Raw genomic sequence first — 20,151 nt, forward strand, 5'->3', positions numbered from 1 at the left:
TGGCGACTCCAAATTGTCCATAGGTATGAATGTGAGTGTGAATGGTTGTTTGTCTACATATATGTGCCCTGTGATTGGCTGGCCACCAGTCCAGGGTGGACCCCGCCTCTCGCTCGAAGACAGCTGGGATAGGCTCCAGCACCCCCGCGACCCTCGTGAGGAAAAAGCGGTAGAAAATGAATGAAGTGGATGAAGTGTGTGCAGGCCTCATAGCTAGGAGACCCAAGTTCGATTTCACCCTCGGCCATCTCTGTGTGGAGTTTGCATGTTCTCCCTGTGCATGCGTGGGTTTTCTCCGGGTACTCGGGTTTCCTCCCACATTCCAAAAACATGCTAGGTTAATTAGCGACTCCAAATTGTCCATAGGTATGAATGTGAGTGTGAATGGTTGTTTGTCTATATGTGCTCTGTGATTGGCTGGCCACCAGTCCAGGGTGTACCCCGCCTCTCGCCCAAGACAGCTGGGATAGGCTCCAGCACGGCCGCGACCAAATGAATGAATGTTCCTCGCTAGTGTTCCTCACTATCAAAACAAAAATAAACTGATTGGAATGGAATTAAAATGGAAATATTAAAGAATTTCCGATACCGATGTCAGCCGATACTGATACGTGTAACGCGACGGAAGGAATGATGGATTGAACACGTGTGTTGTGAAGCTAACGGATAGATCATCATCGTTATCTCGTCAAGGTGGCTGTAAACATTGTAGTAACATCTACATCTATACAACTACATTGTAGTAACATCTGGAGTAATCGTCTTAGAAATACTTGCCATTAGACTTGGGCTGTGAGTAGTATTTGTTGAGTAGCATGACCAACGAGCCCCAGACTATTTTCTTTACTAGAAAAGGACTTTTGATGATAACTGTTTCTAGTGACTTGTGCCTGACTTGTGTGCGGGCAGCAGAATGTGAGTGTAGATGCTTGTCTAAATGCCCTTTTGTTGCAGCTCCTCCACAACCCTGAAAATGGTAGAAAATGGATGGCGGGAACGTTATTTATCTTCAGGAATGAATCAGAAGGTCAAATTAATGACATTAGCCAACTTTGCCATATATAGCACCATTCATGATTTGGTTACATTTGCATGATCAGCTAGAGGTACGTCGCTTTTTTTTTTTTTTTTTTTTTACCATGCTGTCAGCTTTTATTTAGTTAATTCCTGCCCAGCTAATACAGTAAACCTCGGATATATCAGACTCGGATATTCGCTCACAACGGACAGATAAAAAAAAACAGATTTTTCTGTAATGCATTTCCAATAAAAATTCATTGCATATATCGGATTTTTTATAACAGATTTCGCCTATTTCGGACAAAATCTCCAGTCCCGTTCCAATGCATTTCCATTAAATTTCCCTCGCATATATCGGATGGCCGCATCGTTATGCTAATCTTGTTGATGTCACTGGCTATTGTCTTTCTCCTGGCTCCAGATTTAGGACAAATATAAAAGTGAGTGACGTCAATAATACTAGCACAGCAGTGAATGAGATCTTAACCTCACTATTGGAAATAACGTAGGCCTGACGGGCGTAACAGGGCCTAGCTTAATTAACAATTTGTTATGCTCAGAGTCCAATAAAGTTAAATTCTCATTACCTTACGTCTCTTTTCATTGCCCAGTCCAGGTACATTGGAAACATAGTCAAGGAAGTGCCTTTTTATAACGGATAAAATCCAATTTACGCATATACCGGATATAAATCCGATATATGTGTAAAACGGACATTTTCCGGTGTACGCATATAACGGATTTCGCTTATATCGGACAAAACCAGTGGGAACAATTGAATCCGATATATCCGAGGTTTACTGTATTAACCCTGCGATAACCCTGGTGTTATATATATAGATGGAGGAGATTTATAGGTTTTCATCCAAAGCAATTTCAGGTAACACTGGTTTTTATTAGTGCTCTCAAAATGTAGTTGTCTACACTTTTTTTATTGCCGGAATCATTGAAACGGTTGTAAAACCCCGTCGAGGGCTTTTCACTCTCTTCATAGGTATGATATTCATTTTTGCTTTGACACGTTTCTGAACCGGAGAGTGTAAGTGGTGTAAAAATTGATTGCAGAGTATAAATGCTTATCTGCAGGAATTGTTTTGGTTAATTCTACCCTTTTAAAGTGGGATGTTTCGTTTTTTTGTTCCTATGGTTTAGTTTGTTTTTTTTTTTCATTGCATAACGGTGAATGCTTCTTTCACAACTCCACACGTGTAAGCGAAGACACGGAGCGTGCTGGCCATTTTCACCCTCACAGCTTGTTTAAGTGACAAGGTGGGAACCCCGGTGAGGAGGCGGTGTAAATGCATTCGAGGATGCACATGTGTGAGTGTGTGTGTGTGTTCCTCTCTCGGAGGAAGTAGCTGCTTATCAGAGTGTGTGCACAATGGTGTGAGAAAGGGGTCCTGCCCTTTTGACTCACTGATGCTAATACTGTAAGAACTTCAGTAGCGGACCTGCTGCTGTCAGCACCGCTCATGTTGACAATTCACAGTAAGATGTTTCATTTTTAAGTGCTGGTTTGTGTTTAATTGTAGCTCTCTGTGGAAATTAATGACAATGTATTTTTCTTTTAGTCTGCAGAGTTCTTCGATATGCTGGAGAGAATGCAGGTATGAAATCATGTTTCTTTATTTTTGCAACCATACAAAGTGGACAAACATTTTTGTCATTGTGTAAATAGGGGTTGGAATGGAGACCTTACTTCTAAATACCTTTGTCAATATTTTGTATGTAGTGCACCACCATACCCTCCATAAAGAGCCATTAGTCATTAATGCAAATGTGCAATATTTCCATCACTGCTTCTGTCAATATCTCGAAAACATATTTATTTATTGAACAACTCAATACAATACACTCATATGTGACTTTTACTCATCTGTATACACAATGGTAATGGTAATGGTAATGGTTTTATTTCATTTGAACATGCATCAGATTACAATTGAATGCATCCCATAATCAGTTCACAGTTCCACATGTCCAAAAGGAGTAGGAAGAAGCAAAGCTTATTAAATCCTACCCCTCCATCTGGTACTTTTACAATCAGTAACTGTTACATTTGTTCACTTCCTGCTTTCCGAATATAGTTTTTTAAGTTTATTTATTATTATTATTATTATTAATTTATTTATTTATTTATTTACTTGTTTTTTTTTTATCACGTACCAAAATACGAGGTGATATGAGCATCCAATGACATCCCATAATCAGTTCACAGTTCCACATGTCCAAATTTGTTCACTTCCTGCTTTCCATCTGGTACTTTTACAATCAGTAACTGTTACATTTTTTCACTTCCTGCTTTCCGAATATAGTTTTTTAAGTTTTGTAAGTTTATTTATTATTATTATTATTATTAATAATATTAATATTATTTTTTTATTTTTTTATTTTTTTATCACGTACCAAAATACGAGGTGATATGAGCATCCAATGACATCCCATAATCAGTTCACAGTTCCACATGCCCAAATTTGTTCACCTGCTTTCCATAATACCGTTAAAGTTTTTTTTTTTGTTGTTGTTATTGTTTTACATAATGTACCTTGTACCGAAGTACGAGTTTTTTTTTTTTAATTTTGCACCCATTCATCATTGCACTAAAATTAATATATATTCTGGTGTCTACAATACATATCTGCTACTGTGCAATATTGTGTGTATATCTTGTATATATCTTGTACATATCCCTTTAAACTGTCTTTTTTTTACTATACTATTTTAACTTAACTATTGCACTGAAAGGAGAAGCTCTCCAATCTCGTTGCACATCTTGTATAATAACAATAAAGGCCATACCATTCCATAAAACATTAACACAATAATTCAATATGTGAGACCTAGTATGTCTGTCTGCTCCATCCCCCCCTTGACCAAAATGTAGATTAACATATATAAAGATGAGACAGACATTGCATATTCAATTAGTGTATGTCAGGCGGACGGACTCGGTCGCTCGCTCTTATTAGATAATAAGCATGCTGGAAGCTGAGGGTAGCACCACTGCTATAACTCTGTATGGAATTGATTGATTTATTTTTTTTTTCACTTTCCGTGACCCCTTTGTTCCCTCCATGGTCTCCCAAGGGCACAGGTTCTGAGAAGTGTAAGCACAGATGGGGGTTTAAAAAAGAGAAGAGGAGGAGGAGAGAAGGTGGGAGGAGGCATGAAAGGAACATCAATTGTGAAGGAGAATGGAACGAGTGGCCAAAAGGCTATCAAAAGGAGGGAGAAAATATCGATCATATTTTTGCAGGTTGTTTTTGGTATGTTAAATCTAAAGCCTTGGGATGAGACCTATAAGATGTATGAATTACATAATAAATAAATAATAAATACTAATAAATAAACATATTGCGCAACTGCAGGGACACATGCTAACTCGCAAATTAGAGCGCTAGCGACCTAAACGGTAGCCTTCAAGTTATTTCCTTTAAACTTAATTAGCCAAAAACTTACCACTTCCACACGGATAGGGAGGATAACTATTAACAGTTATTTAACCTTTAACATGAACATTAATCAAACGTAATAATTTTTTCTGGGTACATGATACCATACAGCATCCATATCAAACTTGCGCGGGCCGCACTAACATTGAATTGTATGAATTACATATGCATATGAATAGAGTCATCTTCTACACAAACTAGGCTGCATAAAAAAAATGGAATAAAATCTCTATTCGTGCTGACTATGTTTGCATGAAGTCAAATAAACCTATCATAACCGGAATATTAGCAATAACCCGGTCGCACACGGCCATGTAAACACCAATAACCATTTTGAAAAACCCGAATATTGGGTTATGTATACGCCTTTCGGGATATGGAAAAGAATCTTGGGTCGTTGACAGGAAGTATTAAATTTGAAAACATGTCAGTAATTGCATTACTTTTTTTTTTTACTTTATTTTGCTTTTATTGCGTGTACAAATGTACTGCGTGATGAGCAAGTGTGCCATGTTTTTTTTCAGTTTTTCTTTTCGTTCCTATCAACAAAGACCCAAGTCTTTCCTTCAGGGCCTCCAATGAAGAACAGAACAAAACAGTTCTTCTTATCATGTTTATTATTACCATTATTAAAATAGATTTTTTCATGCAGTCATAATTTTGATTGTGGCTACACACGGCGGATTAGTGGTTAGCGCGCAGGCCACGCAGCTAGAAGACCCGTGTTCAATTCCACCCTCGGCCATCTCTGTGTGGAGTTTGCATGTTCTCCCCCGTGCATGCGTGGATCCCACATTCCAAAAAAACATGCTAGGTTAATTAGCGACTCCAAACTGTCCATAGGTATGAATGTGAGTGTGAATGGTTGTTTGTCTATATGTGCCCTGTGATTGGCTGGCCACCAGTCTCTCGCCCAGGGATGGCTGGGATAGGCTCCAGCAGCCCCCACGACCCTTGTGAGGGCAAACGGTAGAAAACGAATGAATGAATGAATGAATGCTAAGGCAAACATGTAATATTACGTTGTAACCATTAAATTATGGTAATTTCTTATCAGATTAATCACGGTTTTCAAATTAATCAATCATGATTAATCACCATTTGCAACTTTGTGTGAAATATGGCCATTTTTACTGCATTAAATAACAGAACATGATTACATATATATATATATATATATATATACAGACCTCACAGCTGGGAGACCAGGGTTCAATTCCACCCTCGGCCATCTCTGTGTGGAGTTTGCATGTTCTCCCCATGCATGTGTGGGTTTTCCAGGTACTCTGGTTTCCTCCCACATTCCAAAAAAAACATGCTAGGTTAATTAGCGACTCCAAATTGTCCATAGGTATGAATGTGAGTGTGAATAGTTGTTTGTCTATATGTGCCCTGTGATTGGCTGGCGACCAGTCCGGGGTGTACCCCGCCTCTCGCCCCAAGTCAGCTGGGATAGGCTCCAGCATACCCGTGATCCTAATAAGGATAAGTGGCATAGAAAATGCATGGATGGATGATAATAATTGTGTGTTAGTTCTGATTGGTTAACTATCATGTGTCCTATTTGTGTGAAGGTGCACATCCTTGAAATCTGCACCCTTTATGCTTAAGTTTGCACTAGACCGAGCACTTCATAAAGACATTTTGGAAGCATAACTGCTCGATGACAGATTGTCAATACGGCCAAAGTATCTCACACACACCAAGTATCGTGGCCCTCATTCGTCTTCTCTGAACCTCAGCTCGCATCGATCCGCTCTCGAGCTGCGCCACCTACATCGCAGCTTTGAGACGTGTGTTCAAAGTCTTCTACGTTGTTGTAATAGACGGCTCAGATGAAGGTCACTTTTTTGATCCTCGTCTCTTCTCTTTTTTTTTATCCTCCCCTCACCTGTTCCTCCCTCATCTTTGTCCTCCTCTTTTGTCTCAATCTGAGGCGAAAAATTGAATCCCCTTAAGAGCGCCTTTGTGATCAGTTTTCTATTGTGGACAATGACTCCCCTGTGACTGTAACAGCTGCTCTGTCAATATGCACACGCACACACACACACACACTCATACACATCATTACCGACGTGGAAGACAAGTGAATTTACCGAATGTCGCATGGCTCTTGCTGGCATTGTTGAATGGTGGAGTGCATATTGCATGCTTTTAAGAAGTCATTCTGTCCTCATCTGAACAAAATGTTCCACTCAGCGGACTGCAAGATTGGCATTTTGCGTGAGGTAGACTTCCATAAGTCTAATAAGGATTCAGTATAAGAACTGGATCATATTTAAAAAAACATTACACTGTCTGCCAAAATTGATTTTTAACCTTCATTCAAGGTTGAATTTTGCCATTTTACTAATTTTACTATATATACTAAACTGAGTCTAAATTGCCATCCCTACACTAGACTCAAAATATATTTTTAACCTTCATTCAAGGTTGAATTTTGCCATTTTACATCTACTAAACTGAGTCTAGATTACCATACCTACACTAGACTCAAAATTGATTTTTAACTTTCATTCAAGTTTGAATTTTTCCATTTTACATCTACTAAACTGAGTCTAAATTGCCATACCTACACAAGACTCAAAATTGATTTTTAACCTTCATTCAAGGTAGAATTTTGCCATTTTAAATCTACTAAACTGAGTCTAAATTACCACACCTACACAAGACTCAAAATGTATTTTTAACCTTTATTCAAGGTTGAATTTTGCCATTTTAAATCTACTAAACTGAGTCTAAATTGCCATACCTACACTAGACTCAAAATTTATTTTTAACTTTCATTCAAGGTTGAATTTTGCCATTTTATATCTACTAAACTGAGTCTAAATTGCCATACCTACACTAGACTCAAATTTGATTTTTAACCTTCATTCAAGGTTGAATTTAGCCATTTTACTAATTTTACTATATCTACTAAACTGAGTCTAAATTACCATACCTACACTAGACTCAAATACCTCTGGACTGCAGTATCCAAATTCAATCAAAAGCTGAGAGGATCATTTATCTTGACTGGATCCTGAGCTCAACATGAGAGGATGACTAAGTGTCTGTATTACCTGTTGTGTGTGCTTGTGTGAAAAGAAAAAAAAAATACAAATTAGCATAAATGACTCACTCCGTGTTTATCTTGCAAAAGAAACAAGGTATGAAACAGACAATGGGCCTCATTCACCAGTGGTTCTTATAAACTAGTTTTGGAATACTTATGTAATGTATTGGGCTTCATGTGGGTTCTTCTAAAGTCTGCCAATAGTACTGTTTTTTTTTAACCCTTAGATGCACGAGTGACTGGACCCTACACTCTTCCATAAGTGGGTCAAAAATGACCCATACTAGAATCAATGCATTTTTATGCCAATTTTGCCATTTTGGTTAGGAATAATCACTTGTATGATATTTAGTATTATATTTAGGACCACACAAGAATGATTTAATGTTAGAAACATCTTCATTTTTCACTTTTTTTATAAGGTAAGTTAAAAATGTGAACGGCATGATATCAAAAATATGTTTTTTGAGGAATACCTGGAATATGAAATGATAACATTTTTTCATTACGAAGATATTTTCAAGAAACAACCTGACCGGGTCATTTTTGACCCACTTATGGAAGGTTGGGGTAGTAACACAAAAACAAAAAATTCTTAAAATATATAAAAGATAAGTTAAAAATGTGAACGGCATGATATCAAAAACATGTTTTTTGAAGAATACCTGGAATGTGAAATGATAACATTTTTTCATTACAAAGATATTTCAAGAAAACAACCTGACCGGGTCATTTTTGACCCACTTATGGAAGGTTGGGGTAGTAACACAAAAACAAAAAATTCTCAAAATGTATAAAAGAGAAGTTAAAAATGTGAACGGCATGATATCAAAAGCATGTTTTTTGAAGAATACATGGAATATGAAATGATTAAAAAAAATTAATTACGAAGATATTTCAAGAAAACAATCTGACCGGGTCATTTTTGACCCACTTATGCATCTAAGGGTTAAATAAAAAAAGTTCGATACATGACATGTGAATTATGCATCTCTGTAGGAAATTAATAGAAATCATAAAAGGAAATACTGTATATCAGGTGTCCAAACTTTTTCCACTGATAGCCACATACAGGATGCTGCATATGTACCTCAAAAATTGTATTCTACTCATCTGCATGTAGGATTTGTCCTTAATAGGAAAAAAATCCTATTAATCTTAAGTCTTTATGAAGCCAAGACGGGAAGTTGTTTTTAAGAACTGACTTTTGGGAACGAGGCCCAATGTTGGCAACATTGCATATTAACCTTTTTTTTAACCTATGTTTTTCCTTTCCTCATGCTGCGAATGGATTCAGGTCCCTAAAGTAGAAGAGAGCAAAAAATGGAAGGTGTGGCCAGCCACCAGACACACTCACACTCATCACTTTGTGTCCTGATGTCAACCTTTATCTATGTCAAACGTTCCAATGAAATCAATAACCTCACAATCTAATTGATTATAAGTTAAAGGACCCCCAGCTGTGTCCTTGCTGCCTTGCTTGTGTGCCACTACTATGCAAACAAAAGACCTGTATCATCAAGGATGACTCACTTTTATCGATGCTTGCCGAGTACTGTGTATTTCAAGTTACTGCATCATAAACTTTAACCTTAAAGTATCATTTTGAAGCCAATGGTCTATTGTGGTGCAGATCTTAAATCTGTTTAAATCTTTCACAGGACGACTATATCCCCTACCCACGGATAGAAGATGTGAGTCAGCCCACTCGAAAAATACACTCACTCCACTAAAGAGGCTGCAGAATTGTGCATAGTCATCATATTAATTATCCATCAACATTTTTCTTCTGCTTCTACCAACTCCTCTCCATCCCAAGGTCCTAGAAAAAGGTCAACCATACCCCCAAGTTATCTTACCGCAGTTTGGTGGCTACTGGATTGAGGATGCGGAGGCGCCGGCTGGGACACCCTCCTCTTCAGAGTCCAGTTTCTGTGAAGAAGACGAGGATGGAGGAGAGGGTATGAGTCCCGGTGAGGGACATGGCTACCGTTTGGAGTGCAACAGCACTGCCCGAGCCTACCGCAAACACTTTCTGGGCAAGGTAGGTGTTTGCTCCGCTCTGCCTGTCATTAGGTTCATGTAAGCAAAATCCATAATTTGACTTTCTGCAGGAGCATATGAACTACTACTGCACTGGGAGCAGCATAGGGAACCTCATCATGTCCCTCAAACACGAGGAGGTTGATGGTCAGGAGTTCTTACGGATCATGCTCAGGTACGAGTACCTAATGCTTTCCATGCAAGACAATGCACTTGCAGCAGCATCATAAGTTGCTACATGTTTGTATGATGCAGAGTATAGCAATTGGCTTTTGAAGACATAGTAAAAAGTTACACCAAAGCCGTACATTACTATTATTATACAGTACTACCCCACTTATGTGATACATTTGTAACAATGTGGTATTGTGTTTAGTGGAACTGTGTAAAGCAGGGGTCTCAAACTCAATTTACCTGGGGGCCACTGGAGCTAGGGTCTGGGCAAGGCTGGGCCGCATCAGGTTTTCCAAAAAAATAAAAGAAAATACGCATATATTAAAAACAGAAAAATATACAAACTTTTTCAGTGCTTTGGTTCCGATTTTCTACAATAAAAGCTCTGATAAAACATTCCACTGTTCTCAAATATCTTAATTTTTATTTTTCTGCACAAAATAAGATGAAAAATAAATAATAAAGAAAATCAATCAATCAGTAATAAATAAATAAATATAATAATAATAATAATAAAACAACAAATAATAAAAAATTAAGAAACCACATATAGTTGGTGGGTAGACAAATTATTTTTTTCAGATTAAAATGAACAAAGCATTATTAGAGCCCTGTAGACATGACAAAACACGACTATAGTCACATTTATACTCTTTTTATTTACAACACATTGCGCAACTGCAGGGTCTCGAGACACATGCTAACTCGCAAACTAGAGAGCTAGCGACCTAAACGGTAGCCTTCAAGTTATTTCCTTTAAACTTAAATAGCCAAAAACTTCACGGATAGGGAGGATAACTACTAACAGTTGTTTAACCTTTAACATGAACATTAATCAAACGTAATAATTTTTTCTGGGTACATGATACCATACAGAATCCATATCAAACTTGCGTGGGCCGCACTAACATTAAACTTTCATATCAAGACGGGGGCCTCTAACTAGTGTCCTGCGGGCCACATTTGGCCCACGGGCCGCGTGTTTGAGACCCCTGTTCATATTTAATGTCATCTCTAGAATTCATTTCTAGAATTCAATAGTGATTCTCACCTCAAGTCTGTGCTTTTCTTTTGATCTTCACTGTAAAATAACCCAAAATAACCCCGCTTCAGGTCAAGGACCAAAACAATCCACGATAGGATCTCCTTAGCAGGCATTAACCAGCTGCCCAGCGTCCATCAGATTGCCAAAGTAAGCAACACATCCATTCATCAATATTTTTTCCATTACACCAATGTCATATATCATATTTGCTGTACCTTATGATGTCTCGTTTATTTTCCAGCTTCTGTGTGATGATGCCACGGGACTGAAGTTCAGCCCGGTTCTTTACCCTCGAGTAAGTTCTTTGTTCACATAGCAGCTAAAATCACATCAGTCATTCTTCTATATGTCAATATACTTTAAAAATGTGACTTTGTTTGATGCCGACATTATTTATCATGTCATGAACTGATGTCTATATATGCCTGATGTCCACCTTACCTCAAAATTCATCCATCTTCATTAACTCAGATTTAATAATAATAATAATAATACATTTTATTTGTATAGCCCTTATGGAAAAAAATATTGCAGTATATTGGCAAATATAATGCTATGTAATAGGACATATATTTCCATATATGGGATCTTATGTTTATATTTTCCAATATATTGCAATATATGCATAGATCATATATCTGTATATATTGATACATATACAAAATATCTTGGGATCAAGACCAAAAAAGGACTATATTTTTACATATATAAAATTGCATATAATTTGGGATATATAAACTCATATATTATATATTTGGATTTAATATATTTCAATATATTGAAAGCGGCAATCATTTGTATATTCTGCAATATATTGCCATATATTACATGAATATGTAATATATTGTATAATATATGTACAAAAATATATGATTCCATGTATTTCTAATATATAATGTATTGGAAAATATAATGGAAAAATAATATATTATGATATAATACAATATATTTAATGTAATATACTGTAATATATATAAATACATTTTCTTTTCGTAACGGAGCAAAATACTCAAAGACACTTTACAGAAGAATGGAGTTGAATAAAAGCAAGTAAACAGAGTAAAAGATACATTAAAATACACCATTCATTCGTTAATACACAGTTAAAACATGAGTAAAAGCGGGGCGGATATAAAAAGTGACATAAAAATAAAAATTATAAATCATAAATATAAAAATTTGACATGAAGCAAAAAAAAAAACCTCTCTATATTATATCCCTCATAAACCTCCTCCTTGGCTAACATCTGCCATCCTCAATGAGTGCATTATTCCATCGGATTGATAACCCAACAAAAATCGGACATGGTGGATTTGATTCCTTCTTTTTGCGAGGCTGGTGGACGTCTGTGATGGAGCTTGCCTTCAGCTTCAGCCCTCAGGCAGGGAAACATACCATCTGTGGTCTTGGTGTGCAAGAGGCTGCAACAAGATCACCGGCCTCGCTGGGGATTGCGAGACTTTGTCACATGTCGGCCTGACGCAACCAGAGCCAACCAAATCTGCCCTGGAGACATGTTGGAGAGGACGTCAACATGTTTTCTACAGCTAACTAGGAGTGATAGTTTTTCTTGTTGCGCAGGGATCTCACTTGATTGTCGCTTACGATGAACACGAGGTCAACAACACCTTCAAATTTGGAGTCATCTACCAAAAATTCGGACAGGTGAGTGATTTTTTTTTTTCACCGATAAACGACTTTGTTTCCAAACCGCTAAATGTCAACGATTCTCTTGTTCCCGTAGACATCAGAGGAACAGTTGTTTGGCAACAATGAAGAGACTCCAGCTTTCAATGAGTTTCTCGCTATACTGGGTGACAACATTGAACTTCAGGACTTTAAAGGGTGAGATGTGATACAAAGCACTTAAATCAGATGCAAAAACACACACAAGTCAGCTTATAAATCTCAAATACCACTTAAAGAAGTAACGAGAGAATGAAGATTAAAAGAAATCGGGTGAGTGCTGATCCAGTGAAGCAAACTTTAATGGCTATAAACATCAAAGTTTGGCCTCCTTATGCAGTCAGAATAAATATATGTTAAAGAAGCATTTTATCAGAGAATTGTATGTGTGTAGTTATAACATTGGATTGTGGATTTTTACTCTTTTTGCTGTTGGCACACTAACACAGAACATAAATGAAATATACATAGTCTGGAGATGTCTTGCCAGTAACGCAAGAAAAGATTTCATTCATTTTCTACCGCTTATCCTCACGAGGGTCGCGGAGGGTGCTGGAGCCTATCCCAGCTGTCTTTGGGCGAGAGGCCAGGGTACACTCTGGACTGGTCGCCAATGTGCCCAATCACATGGCACATATAGACAAACAACCATCCACACTCACATTCATACCTATGGACAATTTGGAGTTGCTAATTAACCTAGCATGTTTTTTGGAATGTGGGAGGAAACCGGAGTACCCGGAGAAAACCTACGCATGCACGGGGAGAACATGCAAACTCCACACAGAGATGGCCGAGATTGGAATTGAACCCTGGTCTCCTACCTGTGAGGTCTGCGCGCTAACCACTCGACCGCCGTGCAGCCAAGAAAAGATTTTGTAAGGTTAAATATGTCTTGGCATTGCGATGTTGTGGCATGAGGTAAAAAGTTTATTTTTAATTATTACGACTGATATGCAGCGGCAGGATCCACAATAAAGCAAACAAATGACTATGGTCCAACATGGACGGATGCCACGGACTGAACTTGTGGATAGAAACAGAACAAAACAGAACAGGAAGTCATTCCAAAAGGCATAGAAAGGAAAACAAATGGGTTTTCTCCGGGTACTCCGGTTTCCTCCCACATTCCAAAAACATGCTAGGTTAATTGGCGACTCCAAATTGTCCATAGGTATGAATGTGAGTGTGAATGGTTGTTTGTCTATATGTGCCCTGTGACTGGCTGGCCACCAGTCCAGGGTGTACCCCGCCTCTCGCCCCAAGACAGGTAAAAAGTTTATTTTTAATTATTACGACTGATATGCAGTGGCAGGATCCACAATAAAGCAAACAAATGACTATGGTCCAACATGGACAGATGCCACGGACTGAACTTGTGGATAGAAACAGAACGAAACAGAACAGGAAGTCATTCCAAAAGGCATAGAAAGGAAAACAAATGATGGCTAAACACCATCATTTGTTGTTTAGCCATTAATAGTTCAGAAATATTTTATTATTGAACATATTAAATGTACTGCAAAAAAGGTCAGTAAGGATAATTCATAATGCCGCCTACAGAGAACATACTAACTCCTTATTTCTAATGTCAAGTAGGGGGTCACCACATGTGGTCGCCTGCGAGTTTCACACCTATGGTCTACTGTAGTCTGGTGTACTGGTCTATTGTAGATGTGTGGTAGTCAAACTAATACTTTTGTCCATACAATGTACATGGAATAACATACGTTAGAAACCAAGCCTGAAAACAATGATGAGCGACATGCCTTTTATATTTTGTTGCAGATTTCGTGGAGGACTAGATGTGTCCCACGGACAGACAGGGACCGAATCTGTGTACACTGTTTTCAGACAGAAAGAGATTATGTTCCATGTGTCAACCAAGCTTCCTTTCACTGATGGGGACATCCAGCAGGTTGGTCACTTTGGTCTTAACTTGTTTTTCTCACAGCATGACCACCAAAATATTATCCTCTTCTTCTCAGCTTCAGAGGAAAAGACACATAGGAAATGATATTGTGGCAGCCGTTTTCCAGGAGGAACCTACGCCTTTTGTTCCTGACATAATTGCCTCCAACTTTCTGCACTCTTATGTGCTGGTCCAGGCTGAGAACCCGTGTACAGAGAACACAGTATACAAGGTTAAAAGGATTATCTTCTCATGGTTCTGTCTGATTCGTGTGGGATTATTTGTTCTTTTATGTCGACAGGTGTCTGTCACTGCCAGGGAGGACGTCCCGCCTTTTGGACCCCCCCTCCCAAACCCAGCTGTATTTAAGAAGGTGAGATTGTGGACATCATCATCTCTCTGAGCTTCAACATGTTTTGCATGGCGGCTGTGGAGTATAGGGTTTTTTTGTTGTTGTTGTTGTTGTTTTGGGGGCAAATATATGAAACATTACAGTGCATTTCATACATCAATCAAAATATAATTTTCCATTTACATTTGTATTCAACTTTTTGATCAAAAGCCCAAAAGGAGTAGGCTGAAGCAAAAGTTTATAAATGCCTACCCCTTTTTGCAAGATATAATCATGTTCATTCCACAGTCTTGTTTTCCCCTGTTATTATTATCTTTGTAATATTATTATTGTTATTATCATTATTATCACTATTGTTATAATCTTTATCATTATTACCATTATTATTATTATTATCACCATTATTATAATCATCATTAATATTACCATTTTCATCATTATAGTTGTGACAAAATTAAAAATTAAAAATTAAAAATTAAAAATTAAAAATTAAAAATTAAAAATTAAAAATTAAAAATTAAAAATTAAAAATTAAAAATTAAAAATTAAAAATTAAAAATTAAAAATTAAAAATTAAAAATTAAAAATTAAAAATTCATTCATTCGTTCATTTTCTGCCGCTTTTCCTCACGAGGGTCGCGGGGGTGCTGGAGCCTATCCCAGCTGTCTTCGGGCGAGAGGCGGGGTACACCCTGGACTGCTTGCCAGCCAATCACAGGGCACATATAGACAAACAACCATTCACACTCACATTCATACCTATGGACAATTTGGAGTCGCCAATTAACCTAGCATGTTTTTGGAATGTGGGAGGAAACCGGAGTACCCGGAGAAAACCCACACATGCACGGGGAGAACATGCAAACTCCACACAGAGATGGCCGAGGGTGAAGGGTGGAAATTTTAAATTTTAAATTTTAAATTTTAAATTTTAAATTTTAAATTTTACATTTTACATTTTACATTTTACATTTTACATTTTACATTTTACATTTTACATTTTACATTTTACATTTTACAATTTTACAATTTTACAATTTTACAATTTTACAATTTTACAATTAAAAACTTCAACCATATTAGGAAAGCAGGAAGTGAACAAATGTAACATTTTGTTGGAGCCCATCCCAGCAGTCTTTGGGCGAGAGGCAGGGTTATTATTGTATTATCATTATCATTATTATTGTTACAATCTCTGTCATTATTACCATTATTATTGTTATTATTATCACCAGTATTATAATCATCATTAATATTACAATTTCCATCATTATAGTTGTAACAATTTTTGGATTTTTTTTAATTATTTAATTTTACAGACTTCATTGCTTCTTGTAGAGTGCTGTATCATTCCATCTGTTGTTTTCTGAAATCCGCAGTATTTGTGCTTTTATTGTCAATTTATTAGCCCACTTTTTCCCCCTAAGTGTAACATTTACATATCATTTTCTGGATTGCATGTGTCTAATCTTGTGCATTAAAAAACAAGAACTTGAGACTGTGTCTGAACAGGTGACCTACTCAAACATCTTGTTTCTTCTTGTTAAGCCCTACCTTAAAAGGTTAAAAGTGCTTCAGTGATAAGTAAAGCCTTTGCTGCACAAACACTTCCATCAGGCATGGGGTCATAAATATTTTGGGGTAATCACCGCTCTCTTTCTTCACTCTCCAGGGCCCAGAGTTCCGAGACTTCCTGCTGACAAAGCTGATCAATGCAGAAAACGCTTGCTACAAATCTGACAAGTTTGCCAAGCTGGAGGTGACACATGAAGACGTTCTTCAAATACCAAACTGTGGTGACCATCTTTCTGTTATTTAGTATGCGTATGAACATCTTGAATCTTGCATCCACGCCAGGGTCGAACACGAGCTGCTCTGCTAGACAACCTCCACGATGAGCTGCACAGACAAAGTCAGGCCACTTTGGGTCTCAGCCAAGCGGAGGAGGAGGATAAGCTGGAGAATGGAGGACACGGGGGTCTACTGGAGTCATTCAAGGTGAAAGTGATCCTGGACATTGCTTGCAGTTTATTGTTAGCGGAAAAAAACATATACAGGTATATGTTTTATTGTACGTATTCATATTTTGGGTATTCTAAGTTTAGCATTTTTGGGGATACAAAAGGTTAAATGAACTAAAATACAAATACAGGATAAAGCATTAAATGACAATGAAATGTAGCCTTTTACATTAGCCACTAAATGATGACTGAAGTATCAAAAATGTTGATATTTTTATTTGGTAATCGACTTCAGAGCATGAGGAACTGGTATCAGAAGTATCGATATTTCAGTATCGATCCACCCATCACTAACAGCAATGAGCGTTTATTTCTCAGCACTTTTCCTTTGACATTGTCTTCATGAATAAATGGATTAAGTAGCTTAGTCTAGGGTACACCCTAGTCTGGTCACCAGCCAATCACAGGGCAGATATAGACAAACAACCATTCACACTCACATTCATACCTATGGACAATTTGGAGTCGCTAATTAACCTAGCATGTTTCTGGAATGTGGGAGGAAACCGGAGAAAACACACGCATGCACAGGGAGAACATGCAAACTCCACACAAAGATGACGAACTTTTGTCTTCTAGCTGTGGTCCCTGCATGCTAACCACTCGTCCACCGTGCATCTACCCCATACTCTAAATTGTTTCACTTATTGAGTTTATTTAATATAAAATAAAAGAGTTTCCTCAAGTTATATTCAAATAGCACATGGCAGTAAAAAAAAACAAAAAAACATAAGCGTCACAGGTAGTATGTCAGAAAAAGAGCGTGAAGTAGCAAAAACTCAATACAAAAAATGGACATAATGCTTGATATTTCATGCATGTCAATGCTTTTTGCTTTTTCATGGTTTTGTTTCACAGGTGCTCTGGACAACCACGATGCAATTAATGGAGTCTTTTCCATTGGCCGCTTTTCTCACTGTTTCTCTGGCAATGGCAATTTATTGTCTTCAGATGATGCTTGACTCATCATGAATAAACATTTGAATATGCTGTCGTTTGACTTTGTGTTAAAAAATATATATAAATAATTAAAAAAAATTAAAAAAATATATATATACTATGCAACTATAAAATGTGAAAACATTAACCATATATGACTGAAATGGCAATAAATAAGCTAAATTAGTGATTCCCAGCTACTGTTGTGTGCTGTGAGAGATTATTGTGTACCAAAAATGATCATTAGAATATATAACGACTCTAATAATTAATATTTATTCATTTATGCCTATGACATATAGTGATGTACTTTTTGTAGTATGCCTTGAGATTTTTTCCAGTAAATTACAGGCATTGTAGTAGTTAATGAGGAATGACCCTACCCAACCCTAATCACTACTCACTAGTTCATCAGTAACTACTCTAAATGTATGTTCCTTTATCATCAGTTCATCAGTAACTACTCTAAATGTATGTTCCTTTGTCATCAGTTCATCAGTAACTACTCTAAATGCATGTGTCTTTGTCATTAGTTCATCAGTAACCACTCTAAATGCATGTGCCTTTGACGTCAGTTCATCGGTAACTACTCTAAATGCATGTGCCTTTGTCATTAGTTCATCGGTAACTACTCTAAATGCACGTGCCTTTGTCATTAGTTCATCAGTAACTACTGTAAATGCACGTGCCTTTGTCATTAGTTCATCGGTAACTACTCTAAATGCATGTGCCTTTGTCATTAGTTCATCGGTAACTACTCTAAATGTACGTGCCTTTGTCATTAGTTCATCAGTAACTACTCTAAATGCATGTGCCTTTGCCGTTTGTTCATCAGTAACCACTCTAAATGCATGTGCATTTGTCATTAGTTCATCAGTAACTACTCTAAATGCTGTGCCTTTGTCAATAGTTCATCAGTAACTACTCTAAATGCATGTGCCTTTGTCATTAGTTCATCAGTAACTACTCTTAATGCACGTGCATTTTTCATTAGTTCATCAGTAATTACTCTAAATGCATGTGCCTTTGTCATTAGTTCATCAGTAACTACTCTAAATGCATGTGCCTTTGCCATTAGTTCATCAGTAACTACTCTAAATGCATGTGCTTTTGACATTAGTTCATCAGTAACCACTGATTATTTTTGTGTACTTTATTGTAAGAAACCCCATTTTTGTTCATGTGAAGTATGTTCAATGGCGCAGTAAAGGCTGGGGAATTGCACCATCTAGTGGATATAATTGACTAATAAAAAAATACACTTCAGCATCTTGATCACTGAGTATAAATTAGTAACTAGCATGTCTTTGTCTTGTTTTTAGAGGGCCATGAGGGTAAGAAGTCACTCAATGGAGACAATGGTGGGGTCTCACCGCCTTAGGAGTCCCGGCGGTGGAGGCGGGGTCCCGGCCAGTTTAAGCGGAGGAGCAATGCCACAGAGCACCAGTGAATGTACAAAGAGTACCTACAATGTGAGTTTACAGATAGATGGATGGAGGGAATATGTTCAATATTCTTTCATTTGAACCCAAAAGTCTCCAATCTGACATCTTCATCTTCAGCCTCCTGCATTGTCAACTAAATCTTCATTAAAGAGTCCGGTGAAAAGGCGGTCAGGACTTTTCCCTCGCCTCCACTCCAGCATTGAAAGTCCGTCAGACAAATGCACTCGCAGGTTGGTGATCATAACATAAGTAGAATAAATACACGGAATCTTGAATGTGTTCCTTTGTGTGTAGTGACCAAAAGTCTGCAGATATCTGCTCCTTGTCCCAAGAAGTGAGGTCAGAGACATCATCCAACCCCAGCTCACCTGAGACCTGCCCCAATAAAGACAGGTTAGAGACGATATTTGATTTAGTTTTTCCCGAGTTCCTCTGTCAAAGCCTGCTGCCTTTTACAGGCCTTTCATCAAACTGAAGGATGGTGGCAGCAGCAGACCAAACATCTCTCGATCTTCATCGAGCACCAGCAGCTTCAGCAGCATTACAGGAGATACGGAAGCGTTGGAAGAACTAGAGACGGTGGGTACCACATTCAGTGTATTTTATTATAGACGGTAGTTCATGGAAGGATAGAACTGGCATGGATGGGACACAGGCGTTGACTTCCTGTTGCATTCAAATGCGCCCTTTGGCGCTCCCACGCCCTCTTACGCTTTTAGCAGCCAAACCTGCTATGCAGGGATCCCCTTCAATCCCTTTTGAATTAAAAGAAAAAAAGAAAGAACTTGACGACGACATTCTTGCGGTATCTAATTTATTTACATTTTTTTTGTGTAATTAACGCATGAGTCCCCGCATAGTCACATAAGTCTGACGCTCTTTTACAACATTATTCAGGCGTGAACACATCAATAGCAGTACAATATCATCATCTTTAGTCCGTTCATCCTGGGAACGACACTTCAAGACGAACATGAAGTGAATATTACTATCACTCACTTCG

General features: G+C 37.7%; 1 protein-coding gene across 13 annotated transcripts in view; it reads left to right on the top strand.

Moving 5' to 3' along the window:
* Positions 1–20,151, top strand: part of LOC131134198 (rap1 GTPase-activating protein 2-like) — a 110,130-nt gene that overhangs the window by 86,014 nt on the left and 3,965 nt on the right. For 9 of the 13 annotated variants that reach the window (XM_058079192.1, XM_058079194.1, XM_058079195.1 and 6 more), the window contains 18 exons: positions 2,592–2,627; positions 8,828–8,860; positions 9,192–9,224; positions 9,350–9,574; positions 9,645–9,748; positions 10,861–10,939; positions 11,034–11,087; positions 12,375–12,458; positions 12,538–12,638; positions 14,268–14,397; positions 14,468–14,623; positions 14,693–14,764; positions 16,416–16,502; positions 16,601–16,741; positions 19,026–19,175; positions 19,266–19,378; positions 19,443–19,541; positions 19,607–19,727. In XM_058079192.1, coding sequence (XP_057935175.1) covers positions 2,592–2,627; positions 8,828–8,860; positions 9,192–9,224; positions 9,350–9,574; positions 9,645–9,748; positions 10,861–10,939; positions 11,034–11,087; positions 12,375–12,458; positions 12,538–12,638; positions 14,268–14,397; positions 14,468–14,623; positions 14,693–14,764; positions 16,416–16,502; positions 16,601–16,741; positions 19,026–19,175; positions 19,266–19,378; positions 19,443–19,541; positions 19,607–19,727 — 1,818 coding nt within the window. The remainder of the gene's footprint in view (positions 1–2,591; positions 2,628–8,827; positions 8,861–9,191; positions 9,225–9,349; positions 9,575–9,644; positions 9,749–10,860; positions 10,940–11,033; positions 11,088–12,374; positions 12,459–12,537; positions 12,639–14,267; positions 14,398–14,467; positions 14,624–14,692; positions 14,765–16,415; positions 16,503–16,600; positions 16,742–19,025; positions 19,176–19,265; positions 19,379–19,442; positions 19,542–19,606; positions 19,728–20,151) is intronic. The other 4 variants (XM_058079193.1, XM_058079200.1, XM_058079197.1 and 1 more) reach the window with 1 other exon arrangement.

This window comes from Doryrhamphus excisus, chromosome 8, assembly GCF_030265055.1.
Source record: "Doryrhamphus excisus isolate RoL2022-K1 chromosome 8, RoL_Dexc_1.0, whole genome shotgun sequence".
NCBI classification, from domain to species: domain Eukaryota; kingdom Metazoa; phylum Chordata; class Actinopteri; order Syngnathiformes; family Syngnathidae; genus Doryrhamphus; species Doryrhamphus excisus.